Source organism: Perissodus microlepis, chromosome 14 (genome assembly GCF_051167445.1).
Source record: "Perissodus microlepis isolate ML-2025 ecotype Zambia chromosome 14, ASM5116744v1, whole genome shotgun sequence".
NCBI classification, from domain to species: domain Eukaryota; kingdom Metazoa; phylum Chordata; class Actinopteri; order Cichliformes; family Cichlidae; genus Perissodus; species Perissodus microlepis.
In genome coordinates, this window is record NC_140474.1 from 17,536,775 (window position 1) to 17,554,049 (window position 17,275).

Here is a 17,275-nt window from a genome sequence, read left to right on the forward strand (position 1 = left end):
ATTTGGTAGTTTATGATATCCTATGACTATGACTGCACAAACAGATGCTGGTTAGTAACAACGTTGCAAATTCTCAGGAGCTGCCCAGAGATTCAAACTGAGCACCAAAAATAGCCAATATGTGACCATGCCTGAAGCTAGTGGTACCATAAGGCCATCAAGAGTGCCAAGAGCAGGCAAGGAAAGGAACCTGGTGATATTACACCAAATACCGGATACCATTAATCTTGTGAGCATACGTATGTCCGAAAAAGTAAAGGTGACTGTGGATAAGGAACCTTTTCCTACTGAGCAAACACTGTAGCTGCAGTGAGATGCCAGGGTGGGCATGTTGGCACCGATCTCTGGCTGTGTGGTTAGTGTGGCTGGCATCCTGGAGGCATGGTATGACATGTGGTTCATCCCAGCAAGCAGCCAGAGTCACAACAAGAATGACACTTGTGTCTACACTACCATGCTGCTCACTTTTACTTAGAGCCATCATAAACGCTCTCACTTAGCTACCAAAAATCAGCAGCTCTAGATTTTTATGTATATTTTGTTAAAAGGTTTTCAGGACAAATTAGCTTCATTATCTTATATATTAAACATATGTTGGCTATACTATTTTTTCTTTATGTTTTATTTGGTGTACAGCAGTTCACTGGCAGACAGAGCCCAGGAAATATGTAACCGAAGATCTCATGGTTTCTGGGTTGTTGTTTTTTTAACAAATTGTGACCACTATTACATTCTTCCTTCTTGTACCTATCAACCTTTCCATTTTCCCTGCATGTACAAATGGGTGGGCAAACCACTCTGAGAAACACTGAAGTAATCATAGAGTAGTGATTGCTTTCACAGAGCAGTTCTTCAGAATAAAATGCAGCGTTCACCAAGGGGATTTACCAGTAACCGTGTACGCGACACACCTAAAAATGCACGCACACACACTTCAAAAACTGATCTAGAGCAGTAGGTCAATCAGAAACAAACAGGAAAACAGCCCTGGAAACAAGTCAAATATGGAAGAAACGGTGAAGTGGGTGATGTGAGGTCAGGTTAGGCAGGGAGGGTAACACTAGCTGAATGAGAAAAGAAAAGCGAGACCGGGTCAGCAAGAGCAGCGAGGAAGAGGTTTACGCTTCATTAAATGTTATGCCGGAGGGTCTGATTCTGCTGACCTGGTTTCTTTCACCATCGAGGGACGTGCATTAAAAAACCCACAAAAACAACCACGCACATAACGCCCATGAATATTTACGCGCCAACTAAAGATTTGTATCTAAAACATCTGTATTACGCACATTCATGCTCTTCTTCTTTTCTTCATATTTCTGAACCCCGTTTCTATACACAGATAGAAGTTATTGAAGTTATTTTACATGTTTTTCATCATCATGAACATTTATTTTTCATAACGCAGGAAAGAATTGTGATGAATCAGTCAGTTGCACAAGAAGGTGACAAAGTAAAAAAAAAGAGCTGTAATTTTTTTCCACTTGCTCATGATCACAATATTACTCACAGTTTCCATTTCGCTTCTCACTTCAGGTAAATAACAAGTCACACAATTTTTTGTGAACACTGTAGTTGGGTGTTCTGGTAAACTTCTCATATGTGAGAACAGCAGCGGCTTACACCATTTACAGGTGATATCCGCATTAATATGTCTAGATGTATTAGTGAGCGGTGTTGCAGGAATATAACTTTAAGATCAAAATGTTGCACTACTGCAATCTAATTACTTAGGTTTTTTAGAAAGATATACTACATTAACACAAGTCAAAGGAACCATTAGAATGCATTAAATATGAACGTAATAAGGCACATTTTATTCATATTTTCTTCCCAATCCAGCATGTCTTGAATCTACTAAAACCCATAAAGCATTCGTGCTGTACAACTTGAATCTGCAGCCAAAGCATTTGCATACATAAAAATAGTCAATTAAATTGAAAATAGTCTTTGTTTAACATGGTGTCAGTAGGTTTTGCTTTAATGCATACATAAATTAACCTGAACGTCAACATGCTCCATGTCTAAACCTTTTCACTAGACATTTTTCTGTGACATTCCCTATGACATTTTCACATGACATAGCAAGCAAAACAGAGGTAATCTTAATAACGTTAATGTTTTGTTCAAGAGTCTCAACAAGACAAAATGTGAGAAAGGCCTACAGAGGCTGTGTGCACTCTGTAACCACTGGATCTTTAAAAAGCTGCTATATTCTTCTAGATCTGTGAGTAGAAAAATGCTGAGTCTGACTGATTTTCGTCTTTAATAATATATATGAGGGTGATAGTGGGGAGATAGCAGACACCAAGCAGGTCTCTTTGCTGAAAAACAACATCACACAGAAGCAAATGTATTTTTCAGTAAAAAAGAAAAAAAGAAAGAAAAGGTTTCATTCATGGTGAGTCTGCCACATCATTTTAATCCTGTCATGGGCCATGCAATATTACATTTTCCCTCTTTATTCCAATCAATTTTCACCCTGCTATGCTGTGCTCTGCCAGTGTCCCACTGACACACTAACACCAGACTGAAGAGGATGTGGAGTAGCTGCAAAAAGACTCGAGTGGAGTGACCTTTCTTTATGCTAATCCCCACAGAACGGGCACGCATTTACGCGCGTACCGAAGGTAGAGGATTTGTCCAAATTGATCAAAGGGACATTTGCAAACACACAAACCCATTTCTGCTGTTTTGCCTGTGCGCACCCCACCACCACCACCACCCTGGATTACCCCTCCTCCCGCTGTTATCTGTCAATCGCAGCCTTTCATTATTATGGCGTGACACACCCACTGGATCATCTTTTCAATTTTACGATGTTAAAAAGGAAAAACTGATAGTATAAATTAGACGTAAATCAAACCTAACAGTCAGTTTAGTCTCCTTATTCCCCACCATCCCTCTTTTTTCTGCTCCTCCATCTTCCTCTGTGTCTATGCACCGCTGGGCAGATGTAAACCGCTGCCTGTGCCATGCCACTATGCGACCACCAAGGATCTATTTCTTGCATTTCATTCACCTACCCAGCCTCACTGGAAATAAACTCCAACACCCCCCAGGGGAGCACTACAGACTCTACGACTTTATAGCCAGATTATCACCCAATGAGCCCTGGAGATAAATTGCGGCAAATCCCTCACCTATCCGAGATGTAACCGTTTAAACGCATTGAATTGTCCCCACTGCAGGATCGATAGACAGAAGCTGAACGGCACTGCTCTGAGCAGCATGTGCTCACCCACTGCAAAGAAAGATGCAACATGAATGTCAATGCCAGGTCTGCTACAGCTGCGGTGTAGTGGTGCGGCGTGTCTGACCGAGGGTGCCGGGCTACAGATGAGACCGCATCGCGTTCAGGTTCCGATGTAAGGGTTTGGGGGGTGTCGTCACGGAGAGGTAAAGGCCGACAGGTGGTTTTATACACATATATAATTTTTCTTCTTACAATCCACAAGGGTGTACTCACCGTCACTGCGCAGTGTCTGACTGCGTTGCACGCCGTCTGCCGTATCTCCGCCGCGCTCCCCGGTTTCAGCAGGTTCTTGGTGAATCTCCGGGTCGATTCGGCTGCCATCTCCTCATCTGAGCGGTCACCGAGCGCAATTTCAGCCTGGAAGTCTCTGCTGCAGTCAGCTCCCAGCCCTCGCTACATGAGCCTACAGAGATGTGTTTACACACACACACACACACTCTCTCTCTCTCACACACACACGCAGACACGCGCGCGCACTTCACACACGGTCGGTTCACACACGTAAAAGCGTGAAGTGCACGGAACCTTCTCACTAGAGTGACGCCACGGTAGTCGGAATCTGATACGCCACTTCTGGCTGTGACGTCCAAATTAAAACACCGCTTACACAGCAGAGTAAAATGGCTCATTGAATCAGAGCAATGCTTTTATTTTGAAGGCCCAACACAAATTTCTCTGTATTTTTTTATTGCGCAATTTTTCAACTTGATGACGGTGCCACAATTTGATTTCACTCTCTTAAACGTTTAGTCTAGGACCCATCTTTTAAAAATTTCAAAAGATATTAAAAGTGAAATGATGTATGAGCAGCTTCAGAGCAACCGCTGCTAAATCAAATTTGTTTCCAGGCTACTATAGGATGTAGCCTACATCATGTATCTCACGAGGAGCTCTGAAATGTCAGCTACTCATCGGCAGTCTAGTCACGACCAAGGAAGAATGGACCAGCGTTTACAGTAGAATTTACTATATGTGGGAACGCATAGCCCACCAGCGACACCTGGCGTTAAAGTGTAGATATTACACAATAGGGCCGGTATTTTTAATGATTAAAGTTAGCACGACTGAAAAAAAATATAATAAAAAAAAATTAAAACAGTTTTTTTCAGAGACAACGGTACGGTGCACGTTGCAAAAACATGACATGACAACTAGTAACTCTGTTCTCACCGACAGCACCAAAAGGACTGATACAACTAGTTAAATTCGTTGTTTGTTTGTTTTTCCCGTGAAGCCTGCGGTGACGAAGTACGGAGCTCAGGTTAACCGCTCCAATAATGTTGCTCTGCCTCCCCCTTGTGTTCAAAAGGAGCACTGCACTGCATTTCTTTTTTCTGAATTCACAATGATGCAGTAAGAACTTTCGAAGCTCCTCAGACACTGAATGCTCCAACAAACTGAAGAAAATTCAAACACGAGTAAACTGAATGAAATAACCGGGAAATTTAGCTAAATGAGCTTGTCCGTGAGTGTTTCCCTGAAGCAGTATTGTTTGGAAACACTAGAGATTTTGTTCCAGTCCATTGCTATTGCTATATATCTTTTATCTATATATTTATCTATGACGCTAGATCAAACGAATCAATTAGCTAAACTAAAGTCATAATGCCATGGTGACCTGTAATATTCGGCTTCAAAATTCAAACATAACACAATTACCAAAGGCCTTCGAAACATGGTGTCTAACCAGATACTTGCTGAGAACAACATTGCCTTGGCCCTGGTGTGGGTCAGTAGATGTTTTAAATTGCAGTCTCAGATAAATGAGAATTTGGCTCCCTGGCACTTTCATCTCGCATGATGGCATTTGGCTGATAGTCCTTAAACCGTGATGGTGTTGACTTCATCAATACAGAAGCCAGACAAAAGTTCCATAACACAAGCATCTTGTCTGGCTTCAGAAACAGATTGTGGATTTTACTGGGCTAGTCCTGAGAACACTGGCTGATACCTGTAACCTGTAACCTTCCTTGCCCTGGTCTAGTTTCTCAAGTTGTATGTAGCATAACCAGGCCAGAAGTCATAGTCAAGTTGGGGGTGTTTGTCAGGTTTAAAGCCACAAAATACAGTCAAGGAAAAGGATCAACACATGATTAAATAATCAAAGGCTTAGTGATGTTTGGAGGCCATTGCTTGGTGTGGAAGAGGAAATGGAGAGCTGCAAACTGAATCCTTTTGAGAATTTTATAAACCTCATAATCAGAATCAGAATCAGAATACTTTATTAATCCCTGGGGGAAATGATTTTTTGTTACAGTGCTCCATTATAAACCAACATTAAGACAAGACAGACAATACGCTAACTAAGAATAGTACAATATATACATATATATACATACATAAGTCACTCATAAATAAATAAATAGCTGGAAAAGAAACGTGTAGTTGTAGCAGAAACCAGTGTGTTAAGTGGATGCGTTGTACAGGGAGATGGCCACAGGCAGGAAAGATTTCCTGTGTCGTTCAGTGGTGCTTTTCGGTAATCTCAGTCTCTCACTGAACGTGCTCCTGTGACTGACCAGCATGTCATGGAGTGGGTGGGAGGTGTTATCCAACATTGTCTTTATCTTGGACAGCATCCGCCTCTCCGACACCACCTTGAGGGAGTCCAGCTCCATCCCCACAACATTACTGGCCTTACGGATTAGTTTATTAAGTCTGTTGGCATCTGCGACCCTCAGCCTGCTCCCCCAGCATGCAACAGCAAAAGGCAAAATCAAGGCGACTTGAAATTGACTTGATATCCCCGTGATAGTGTACACTGTCGATCTTGAGTGAAATTATCCCGTGGAAACAGCAATTTTCATTTTTAAAACAAACAGACATGATGGATATTGCACGGCTGGCCATCTTCATCCGTGGAGAGGAAATATTGAACATTAAATTGATGCGTGGGACAACGACAGGAAAAGACATTTTTAAAAACGTATGTCAAAGTGTAACCAACGTGAAACTGCCCTGGGACAAACTTGTTGGACTTACAACAGATGGAGCGCCAGTGTTGTGCGGTGAAAAAAGTGGACTAGTCGGCAGTCCACCTAAGATCCAGTTTCTCAATATAGTTCTTCGTTTTAATCAAAAGCTAATCAAAACTTTAATAATAAATAATTTCAGTTCTACTTATATGCACAGCTGGGTGACTAATTTGTATGTTTTAAGTCCAACAGTAATAGAAATGTTTGGATAATGAAGTAAAATATAAAATACAGTGTAAAAATTTAGGCATGATATTGTTTCATAAATTAATCTGTGAGGCAGCTGCATCCCAAATCAGATGTCTCAGGGTGGGAGTGACAGATGTTAACTAACACTGTGATCTCTAATTTCAACATTTTCCACAAGGTTGCAGACATCACTTTGAAGAGGCAACATGATGGGTGGTGAGCTTCCTGAGCCATGTCTTGTTGGCATGCTTTTCATTTTTTGCTATTATGGAGGACCTGAAATGGTAATTTCTCAGAACTTGCGTTCTGCCAGCAGTCAAGGCTCGACAATGCACCTGTGCAGGTGTAAACTTTACAGGGTCAGCAGGCAAACTGGTCATTTTAGTCAATATCAGTGGTAAAGAACAACATGCTATTTACATTTCTGCGGTAGATTTGAATTTAGTGTGATCCAACATGTTTTCTACCCTTTAAAGAGAATCAAACCATGGCATAACATAGTATGGTTTTCCAGTTATCCTTTCCTCCCTGCTCTTCCCTTGCCTTCCTCACGACAGTTTTTTTTCCTTTGGGCTGTGTTGTTCGGCACCGTAGCAATCAGAAGGCCAATAAAAATGTGCAACAGATTTATTTTCCCAAGTGGAACATTACAGCTTTGCCATACTGGTCCAATTGATTGATCTTTATCATTTATTTATTTAATCAGAATCAGAATACTTTATTGATCCCTAGGGGAAATTATTTTTCGTTACAGTGCTCCATTATAAACAAACATTAACAAAGACAGACAATACACTAACTAAGAATAGCACAATATATACAGGCATATATATATACATAAAAGTCACTTATTAATAAATAGCTGAAAAGAACATGTGCAAGAAGGGTGTAGCTGTTGCAGTAAACAGTGTGTTAAGTGGATGCGTTGTACAGGGAGATGGCCACAGGCAGGAATGATTTCCTGTGTCGTTCAGTGGTGCTTTTCGGTAATCTCAGTCTCTCACTGAACGTGCTCCTGTGACTGACCAGTATTTCACGGAGTGGGTTCGAGGTGTTATCCAACGTTGTCTTTATCTTGGAAAACAGCCGCCTCTCCGACACCACCTTGAGGGAGTCCAGCTCCATCCCCACAACATTACTGGCCTTACGAATCAGTTTATCGAGTCTGTTGGCATCTGCGACCCTCAACCTGCTCCCCCAGCATGCAACAGCATAGAGGATCGCACTGGCCACAACAGACGCATAGAAAATCCTGAGCATTTTCTGGCAGATGTTGAAGGACCTCAGTCGCCTCAAAAAATAGAGACGACTCTGGCCCTTTCTGTAAAGTGCTGTGGTGTTTTTAGCCCAGTCCAGTTTATTGTCAATGTGTACTCCAAGGTATTTATAGTCCTCCACAATGTCAACACTGACCCCCTGGATTGAAACAGGGGTCAAGTGTTTCCTGGTCTTCCTGAAGTCCACTATCAATTCCTTGGTCTTTGCCACATTGAGCTGCAGATGATTCTGCTCACACCACGTGACAAAGGAGTCGACCACAGTCCGGTACTCTGTCTCATCATCCCTGCAGATGCATCCAACCACCGCAGAGTCATCAGAAAACTTCTGAAGATGGAAGGTCTCTGTGCAGTGGCTGAAGCCTGTGGTGTAGAGGGTGAAGAGGAAGGGGGAGAGGACAGTCCCCTGTGGTGCCCCTATGTTGCTGATTTATTTCCACTTTTAAGCAGGGCTGTCAGCATTAATGCTTTAACGCGGCATTAACACTTTAACGCTGACAGCCCTACTTTTAAGTTATTACTATCGGAACAGGTAGTATTTCTATCAGCTCAGCAAACACACAAACTGTTTGTGTGTTGTTTGTCTCACAGTGTGTTGCTAGCTAAAGCTCCAGCTGCTGTATTTCACAGGAAGAAAATAGAAAGAGCTAAATTCATTCAGAGATGGAGCAGGATAAGAAAGAGGTCAGGAGAGGAAGAAGAGAGGTTATATTTAAAGGTAATGACTTCTTGGTGGTATTTGATAAACTGGAAATTTAAAGCTTGCATGTAAGTCCTTGTGTTTTAAATCAGATACTGGATGTGGCATTATGTTTTTCGCATCATGAAACATGCTGCAAATCAAACTGAGGCAGACTAACTGCTATTTATAGGTTGCTTGAAAAACTCTGCAGGTTAGTGCAGAGAAAAGAACAGTGTGTGACTGATACACAGTGGCTGTGGTGCTCATTGTCAGACTAAAGATGACTTTTAGCTGATAATACTGAGATCCATTGACTGAATTCCACCAACATACCAACTTTATACCATCTAGAAAAAAAGACAGTATGAACAGTGCATTGTTAGTGCAGAGGATGGAAATCAGCCAGGACAACTCATGAAACATCTGCTGACATGCTGAGTTCAGTTGTGTCCATCCACAAAGCGCAGCAGATCAGCTGATCACAGCCTCTACACTAAGAAAATCTGCAGGAGCTCTCAGTAGAATTTATTTTCAGTCGTGTTTCCCCACCTGCTGAATGCAACTTTAACCCCTGATTGTACTCATTTTCCTGTTTAGATGCAAAGTCATCCTCGACAATGTAGGCAACATAAACTAGAACCATTTACTCATTTACTTTCTTTAAGTGCATTTCAGATGCTGTACTTTTTAAGAGGCTCTGCAATGTACTCAAAGAGTAAAGAAGTTTAATCAGCTTAATACTTCAACTTTTACTGGAGTATTTCTTAACACTAATAACTGTACGACTTGTACCTAATAGCTGTGCTTTTGCCACCTCTGATCACACCAGATATGCAAGTGGATGAGATCATTAGACCTGTTGTCAAGACTGCCTAAACCAACATCAAGACAATACCAAGATCAGGACAGACCGAGTCAAGACCAAGACAAAGTCGAGACAAGACCGAGACAAAAGTCTTTAAACTGCAGCCAGATGCTGCTTCGTTTACGGGTGTCAGGCATATTTATGTATTTTTGCGATGCACTCGCACAGCCCTCCTCACCGCTGTCTGTCTCGCTCACTTACTGAGAGGACAGACGCACACTCCACTTGACTGCCGCGTCTCTCACCCTCTCTGTTTTTCACATAATGATATTATCCTATATCCTCGCATGTGATTGGCCACAATATGGAGGGATTGGAGCATAGCTGAGCCACTGTGTGAGAGCTGAGCAGCAAAAGGAAATAAAGTGAGGAGCCGGCTCTCGCTCAATGGGAGTCGACTCTTCTGATTTACTACAAAGCATTCTCTAAGCACGGCTCTTAGAGCTGAAGCTTTTGCGCATGACACATTATCAAACGTTGAACGCAAAAATATATAAATATTCTGAAGTAGAGTCAATGTCAGCAAAAATCTGATAAATACGCAGTCTAAATGAAGGTATTGTGGCGAGCTCAGACAAGGAGGAGACGGAGGTATCGTTTGGTCTTGCTTCCCCTGAGCTAGCCAGGGAGCACAGCCGTTTATTTACATTCGCAGCAAACACTGCCGCTAGCTAACTGCTCAGCGCGGCAACAACAACAACACAGGGCGCCCTCTGACCCCGGAAGGACACACCGTCGCAGCGAGAGGGCGTCACCTGTCACTATGGCAACATAAACAAAACATAACTGTACAAACAGAACCCCGAACAGCCCTGACCCACTACATAGCCCCCACCTAAGGGGTCAGTTGTCCCCGACGACCCCATTACCCCACACAAAGTCCTGCAAATGTCCAGGTGCCTTCTTTTGGCGCACCGGCCGGTCACGACCGGCGGGGGAAAAGTCACTTGGGTCAGAACATGGGGTGCCACCATCATCCCCTGCTCCGGCGTCTGCTGGAGCGAGCGGTCGGTATGGTGAGAGCCTGTTCCGGTGCAACACCACCATGCGCCCCGGGCCCGGCATGCAGATACGGTACACCACGTCTGTTAGCCGCTCCACGACCTCTGCCGGCCCTTGCCAATGACTGCAGAGTTTGGGGGACACTCCTCTCTTGCGAACCGGGCAGTACACCCAAACCTTGTCGCCAGGCATGAAAACCCCCCCTCGGCACTTGGTGTCGTAGGCTCTTTTCTGTCGTACTCCAGCGCTGGCCTGGGCCTGGCGGGTGTAGCCATGAACCACCTGCAGCCGCTCCCTGAGCCTCCTGTAGTAGTCCATCTCTGGCCCACCATCAATCTCCGGCTCGGGGGGGGACCCGAACACCAGATCCACAGGCGTCCGGAGCTCCCGTCCAAACATCAGAGCAGCAGGTGTGCACTGGCTGGATTCCTGCACCGCAGTCCGATACGACCAAAGGACCAGGGGCAGATGTCGGTCCCAATCTCGCTGGTGGCGGCTGGTGAGAATGGCGAGCTGGGTGGCCAGCGTGCGGTTGAAGCACTCAACCAAGCCATCGCTTTGTGGGTGGAGCGGTGTGATTCTCGTCTTCTCCACCCCCAGTCGCCAGCAGATCTCTCCGAAGACCTTCGATTCAAAGTTACGCCCCTGGTCACTGTGGAGCTCAGCCGGGACCCCAAAACGGGTGAACATCTCCTCCACCAGCTTCTCGGCCGTCGTCGTTGCGCTCTGGTCCGGCACCGCGTAGGCCTCTGGCCACTTCGTGAAATAGTCCATAGCCACCAACACATACCGGTTCCCTGACTCTGTGACGGGGAAAGGCCCTAGGACGTCCACTCCCACTCTTTCCATTGGGGCCCCCACCAGGTACTGCTGAAGGGGGGCAGTGGAGCGTTGAGTTGGGCCCTTCTGTGCCGTGCAGGTGTCACAGCAGTGCACATGAAGTTCCACATCCCGTCGACAGCCAGGCCAGTAGAACCGTCCCCTGAGGCGGCGGAGAGTTTTGGCGTTCCCATAGTGTCCTGCCCCCACCGAGCCATGGACCAGCTCAAGCACCTGCGACCGCAGCGACCGAGGCACCAACAGCTGCAGGAGATCTCTGCCCTGACCGGGGGCCCGCCATCTCCGGTACAGGAGGCCGTCGTGGGTCTCCAGATTGTTGTGCTGGGAGTAGTAGGCCTTCACCTCGGGCTCCTGTCCCGACACCCCCGTCCAGGCGGGGCGTTGCGCTGCCTCCAGCCAGGCCCCCACCTGAACCAACGTCGCGTCGGCCTCCTGCTCCCGCTTCAGCTGCTGCGTTGTCAATGGGAGCCACCCCCCTCCGCCGGCTGTGGCCTGAGCAGTAGCCACCCCCAGCACCTCCTGGGCCCGCTCTTCCTGTCGCAGGCAGTAGCGGCACTCGACGGCTACGCAGGGCCGTCTGGAGAGGGCATCAGCGTTGCCATGCTGTCGACCTGGCCGATGCTGGATCTCGAAGTCATAGCCCTGAAGGACCTCCAGCCAGCGGGCCACCTGCCCTTCTGGGTGTTTGAAGTTCAGGAGCCAAGTCAGAGATGCATGGTTAGTACGCAGGAGGAACCGGCAGCCGTGCAGATATGGCTGGAAGTGCCGCACCGCTAGCACTACGGCCAGCAGCTCCCGCCGGGTCACGCAGTAGTTCCTCTCGGCTCGCCCCAAGGCACGACTGAAGTATGCCACCACCCGTTCTCCAGACTCATCCTGCTGGGAAAGGACCGCCCCGACCCCTACATTGCTAGCATCAGTGTCCACAATGAAAGGTTGCCGGGCGTCGGGGTAGGCCAGGACTGGGGCTCTGGTGAGGGCCTCCTTCAGCTGTTCAAAAGCCGCAGCACAGGCATCCCCCCAGCCAAACAGCTGTCCCTTGTCAGTCAGGCGGTGGAGGGGGCTGGCCATTGTCGCGAACCCTTTGATGAACCGACGGTAGTAGGAGGCTAGGCCCAGGAAGCTCCGCAGTTCTTGGACGTTCGAGGGAGTCGGCCAGTCCCGGACCGCAGCCACTTTTGCGGGGTCAGTGGCGACACCTCGAGCGCTGATCACATGGCCCAAGAACGTGGTCTCTCTCGCCAACAGGCGGCATTTCGCGGGGTTGAGCCGCAGCCCAGCTCGTCGGATGGCACTCAAGACCTCGCTCAGGTGAGACAGTGTACTGTCGAAGTCGCCACCGTGCACCAACAGGTCATCCAGGTACACAACGCAGCGGCTACGAGGGATATCCACGAGCACCCTCTCCATCAGCCTCTCAAACGTCGCTGGCGCATTGCAGAGCCCAAATGGCATGACCCTGAACTGCCACAGCCCCTGTCCAATGGTGAATGCAGTCTTAGGCCTTGCGTCGGGGGCTAGCTCCACCTGCCAGTAACCGCTGCGTAGGTCGAGGGAGCTGAACCAACTGGAGCCGGTAACGTAATCTAGGGCCTCGTCAATCCGCGGCAGCGGGTACGAGTCCTTCTTGGTGACTGCATTGAGACGGCGAAAGTCCACGCAGAACCTCGGGCTGCCATCCTTCTTCCCCACCAGAACCACGGGTGCCGCCCATGGGCTATTGGACGGCTCGATCACCCCAGCCGCAGCCATCTCACGGATCTTCTCTTCCGCTACCTGCCGTTTCGAGAGGGGCAGCCGGTGTGGGCGCAGACAGATGGGCTGAGCAGAGCCGGTGTCGATGGTGTGCTGGACCAGACTCGTCTGCCTGCAGTCTTTGTCACTGGCGGCAAAGATGTCCACATTCTCGTCCAGGAGGCACCTCAACCGCTGGCGCTGGTCGACGTTGAGGCCTACGCTGCTGCGCTGCCAAAGGTCATCAACAGCCTCGATGGTCTCGGTCGAAGGAGGTTTGTCAGGCTGAGAGGCTGAGGCTGAGGCTGAGGCGAGTGGAGATGACCCGGAGCCACCGGCATCCGAAATCTGCTGAGCGGCAGCTGCCCGACGCCTGTCTCGTCTGGTCCCCGCTCCCTGCTTTTGGCCGCGCTGGAGAGCAAAAGTCTCTGCGCCAAGAGTGATAGCCAGCTTTGCGGTGTCGACGCAGGCCCCCCAGCGGCTCAGCAGATCCAGGCCAATGATGCACTGGTCTTGAATGTCGGCGAGCCAGAAGTCGTGCACCAGCTCTAGATCCTTCACTCGGATCCGCAACGGTTTCTTCCCCCGCATAACAGTTTTCTCCCCCGTCACTGTCATCAGCTGGGTGTCTGTGGGCAACCAACCCTTCACCAGTGGCCCGGATGTTTCAGGGAGCACGCCAGGTCGTATCAGGGAAATGGTAGACCCCGTGTCCACCAGGGCCTGGCATGGCTGGTCCTCAACACAGCAGCTCAGGTGGAGTCCCTTGAGGTGCCCAACTCGGCCCACCACTGTGCATCGTCCTTGGAGGGGGGCAGGAAGCTGGAGCGGTGGTCCCCTCGCTACACCGCTCCCTCCTCGTTTCCCTGAGGCTGCGTAGTTCCGGTCTTCGGGGCTGGTGCTGGGCAGTCACGCGCCACATGGCCAGGCTCATCGCACCGGTAGCAGCGGTCGGTTGGTCGACGAGGACGCCTCCGGGGCACCGAGGGTTGCAGCTGGGACATCTCGGTGACCTCCCCCTCCCCGTCACAGTCTGCGGCTCTGATTTGGGGGTAGTTTGGGGGGGGCACCTGCTGGTTAGGTCACGAGGTGAGCACCGGCTCGGCCCTTTCAGCCTCAAGGAGCGCCTCACGGAGGGTCTGAGGCATGGCCAGGCGGACGTGTTGGCGTAGTCGCTCTGGGAAAAGTCCTCGCAGAAAAGCATGCAGGCTAAGCTCCTCACGGGCCGCTGCTGGAAACTCCGGGTAGCCACGACGAGCATACAGCAACACGTCTGCTGCAAAGGTGCCCAGGCTCTCCCCTGGTCGACGGCTCTGGTTGGTTAGCTGCTCTCTGCTCTGATCAGTGGAGTGCCGCTGCCCGAATCGCCTCTCGAGTGCCGCGGTGAGGGCCTGGAGCTCATGCTGCTCTGCCGGGGCTAGGTCAAGGAGTATCTGCAGTGCATCTGCCTCTAATGCTAGTGCTAGGTGTGTAGCAGTCTCCTCTTCGCTCCAGCCACTATGTCTGGCGGCTAGCCGCACTTGTGAGAGGTAGGGCTCTAACGGGGTTAGCCCGTTGTATTTCGGTACCTTAACTGGCGTGGTAGGCACAACTGCTCGCGGTTGGGGGCTCGGCGTGTGGGTCGACAGAGGTAGCCCATGAAGCATTGCCCTAGCATCTGTCGCGACGGGCCGCCGCCGCGGTGCGCTCGCACCATCGGGGGACTTACATGGCCGCTCACACCCTCTCTCTTCCAATCGCCAGTTTCCCAAGCGGGGAATGTTCTTCTCGACGGCTTGCTCCAGCCTCTGAATGTCTCTCTCCATTACGGCGAGGGTGAGCTATCCCACTTCTGACACCAATGTGGCGAGCTCAGACAAGGAGGAGACGGAGGTATCGTTTGGTCTTGCTTCCCCTGAGCTAGCCAGGGAGCACAGCCGTTTATTTACATTCGCAGCAAACACTGCCGCTAGCTAACTGCTCAGCGCGGCAACAACAACAACACAGGGCGCCCTCTGACCCCGGAAGGACACACCGTCGCAGCGAGAGGGCGTCACCTGTCACTATGGCAACATAAACAAAACATAACTGTACAAACAGAACCCCGAACAGCCCTGACCCACTACAGTATTATAAATTAATCTTTACTCTTGTCTTCTTGAAAGGCTTTCTGAGTTTTTAATCTGGCAAGCATTAGCATTTGGCATTTGAGAAGGAAGTTACTGATGAATGTAAACGTTGAGTAAAGGGACCTCTAGTGGCTGTCAGTACCCGTACAGGTAAACACTGCATTTGTTTTAATGAAGAGCTTAAATTTTCTGTTTAAAACCAGGGAAACCAATATAAATAGGTCTATGACTTAAAAAATAAACTTTAAAATAACCTTATCAGAAAGACTTAAAAAAAAAAAAAAAGATCAAAAGACTGACTTCTAATCACTGATGTTACTTAAATGCAATCTTTGGCCTGAATCTAGTTCTACATGACACTAAAATCAAGAGGTTTCATACTGTGCACAGTGCCACGGCCACTCAGCACAGTCACATTTGTTACAAGAATAATCTGTTAAAAGCCACATATTATTCTTACAATTATGGGCTATAATTGTAACCCATTAAGCTTTAGCACTTACCCTGGTATAGGAAAATCAAAAACGCACACACAAACCATTATTTATTGATTGATTGATTTTTTATTTTTTCAATGTTTTGTCAGTTGAAGCCTATTGAAGTCTATCTAATAGTGCCAAGTTACAACAGGCACTTCAAAGCTCTTTATACTGTAAGGTTAAAACCGCACAGTATTAAAGAGAAACCCCCAGCAATCAAATGATCTCCTATGAGTAAGCACAAGGGCGACAGTGGGGAGGAAAAACTCACTTTTAACAGAGAGAAACCTCCAGCAGAACCAGACTCATAGGAGCAGCCATCTGCTGCGACTGGCTGGGGGATATTTGTGATGTCATTATATGCTAAGGATATTGAATTTCATGCGAAAATGTTGCTATAGCAAGTGGTGTGTGTTTGGTGTGTGTGTGTGTGTGTGTGTGTGTGTGTGCAAAGCAACTGTTCGTTGCTTTGCGGACTTTTAAATCTGTATACAATTGTTTCTTCCCTTTTCGGTTCAAACAAAGAAAAAACTATACCCTTCTCCTGGCTGAGGTCTTTCATTGCTATCACTGGTTGTACAAATCTGGGTTTCACTGGTGGGAGACTGCTCCTGCTCAACGTTGTTCATATGCAGAGGTGGAAAGTAACGAATTACATTTACTTGCGTTACTGTAATTGAGTAGTTTCTTTGTGTATTTGTACTTTTTAAAGTAATTTTTCAAGTCTGTAATTTTACTTTTACTTAAGTATATTTTTTAAAAAGTATTGTAGTTCGCTACGTTTTCAATCACACCCGTTACTGAGTAAATTAAAAAAACAAAACAAAAAACATTGCGCTTCGGATACCGACTACGGCATCTAAAGATGGAGTCTGACATCGGTGGTACGGATCCAGTGAAAAAAGAAGCCCCGTCGAATTCTGCTGACCCTGAACTCGAAGAAACGGATGTGAACCCCTGGCCGTATTTAAGGGACCATTTCGGCTTCAAGTGCAAGAAAGGCAACAGCTTTATTATGCAGTGTAAGCTGTGTTTGCCCAGAGAGACCCAGTTAGCAGCTTTTAAAAATTCCACATCAAACCTGCGCAAGCATGTAGAGGTAAGTTAAATACAACTCGTACCGTTATGGTAGCAAAAAGGCTGTGTTCAAATTAATCACATTACGTTAAGACATCTGTGAAGAACACAGATAACGTTGGTTGGTACTAGCAACTTGCTGTAATCGGGCACGTTGTTGTCCACGCAACTTAAATTTTTTTTACTGGGTTGGTAAATTGCCAAAAGAAAATGTGTTTACCTACGTTTTTCCTGTTTGTTTATAATAATAATTTATTTTAAAAAATAGTTAAATTAAAGATAGAAGCGGCTACTTCCTTACTTAACCCACATATGTTCACACTGCAGGCAAAAGAATAACAGAGCGCTCACTTACCTTAGATTAGTCAAAGACAGCTGACTTCTGTTATTTGTTAATTAGCACTTGCAACCTCCCGTTAACTAGCTTGTTACTGTCCAATTAAAAAAAAAACCACGAGGTATATTGGTATAATTTACCAGCGGTAGCTATGTAATGCATTGATGTCTTATTAGGGACGTCAAAAAACTTTCTCTCAAACTTAACACTGGCCTGCCTGCCTCAGCTGCCTTCGAGCGTCTCTTTAGCTGTGCTGGACTACTGTTCACTGCAAAGTGAGCAAGGATGAACTCTACTAACTTTGAAAATCAACTGCTCCTCAAAATTAACAGGAGGTTCAGAGAGTAACACTCTAGGATGGATACAGGAACTTTAATCTAGAGGTACAGTAGGGCAGGGCCAAGTTTAAAAAATTAAAAAACATTTTTAAAGCAGCTGCCGTTCAGTTCAGTACTTG

The 17,275-nt window shown here is 47.2% G+C and overlaps 1 protein-coding gene across 1 annotated transcript in view; it reads right to left on the reverse strand.

The window, feature by feature from the left end:
* The window catches only part of dock10 (dedicator of cytokinesis 10), a 65,130-nt gene extending 61,325 nt beyond the window's left edge, over positions 1-3,805 (reverse strand). The window contains exon 1 of the mRNA XM_084951940.1: positions 3,467-3,805. Coding sequence (XP_084808066.1) covers positions 3,467-3,574 — 108 coding nt within the window. The 5' untranslated portion in view covers positions 3,575-3,805. The remainder of the gene's footprint in view (positions 1-3,466) is intronic.
* Positions 3,806-17,275: the final 13,470 nt, after the last annotated feature.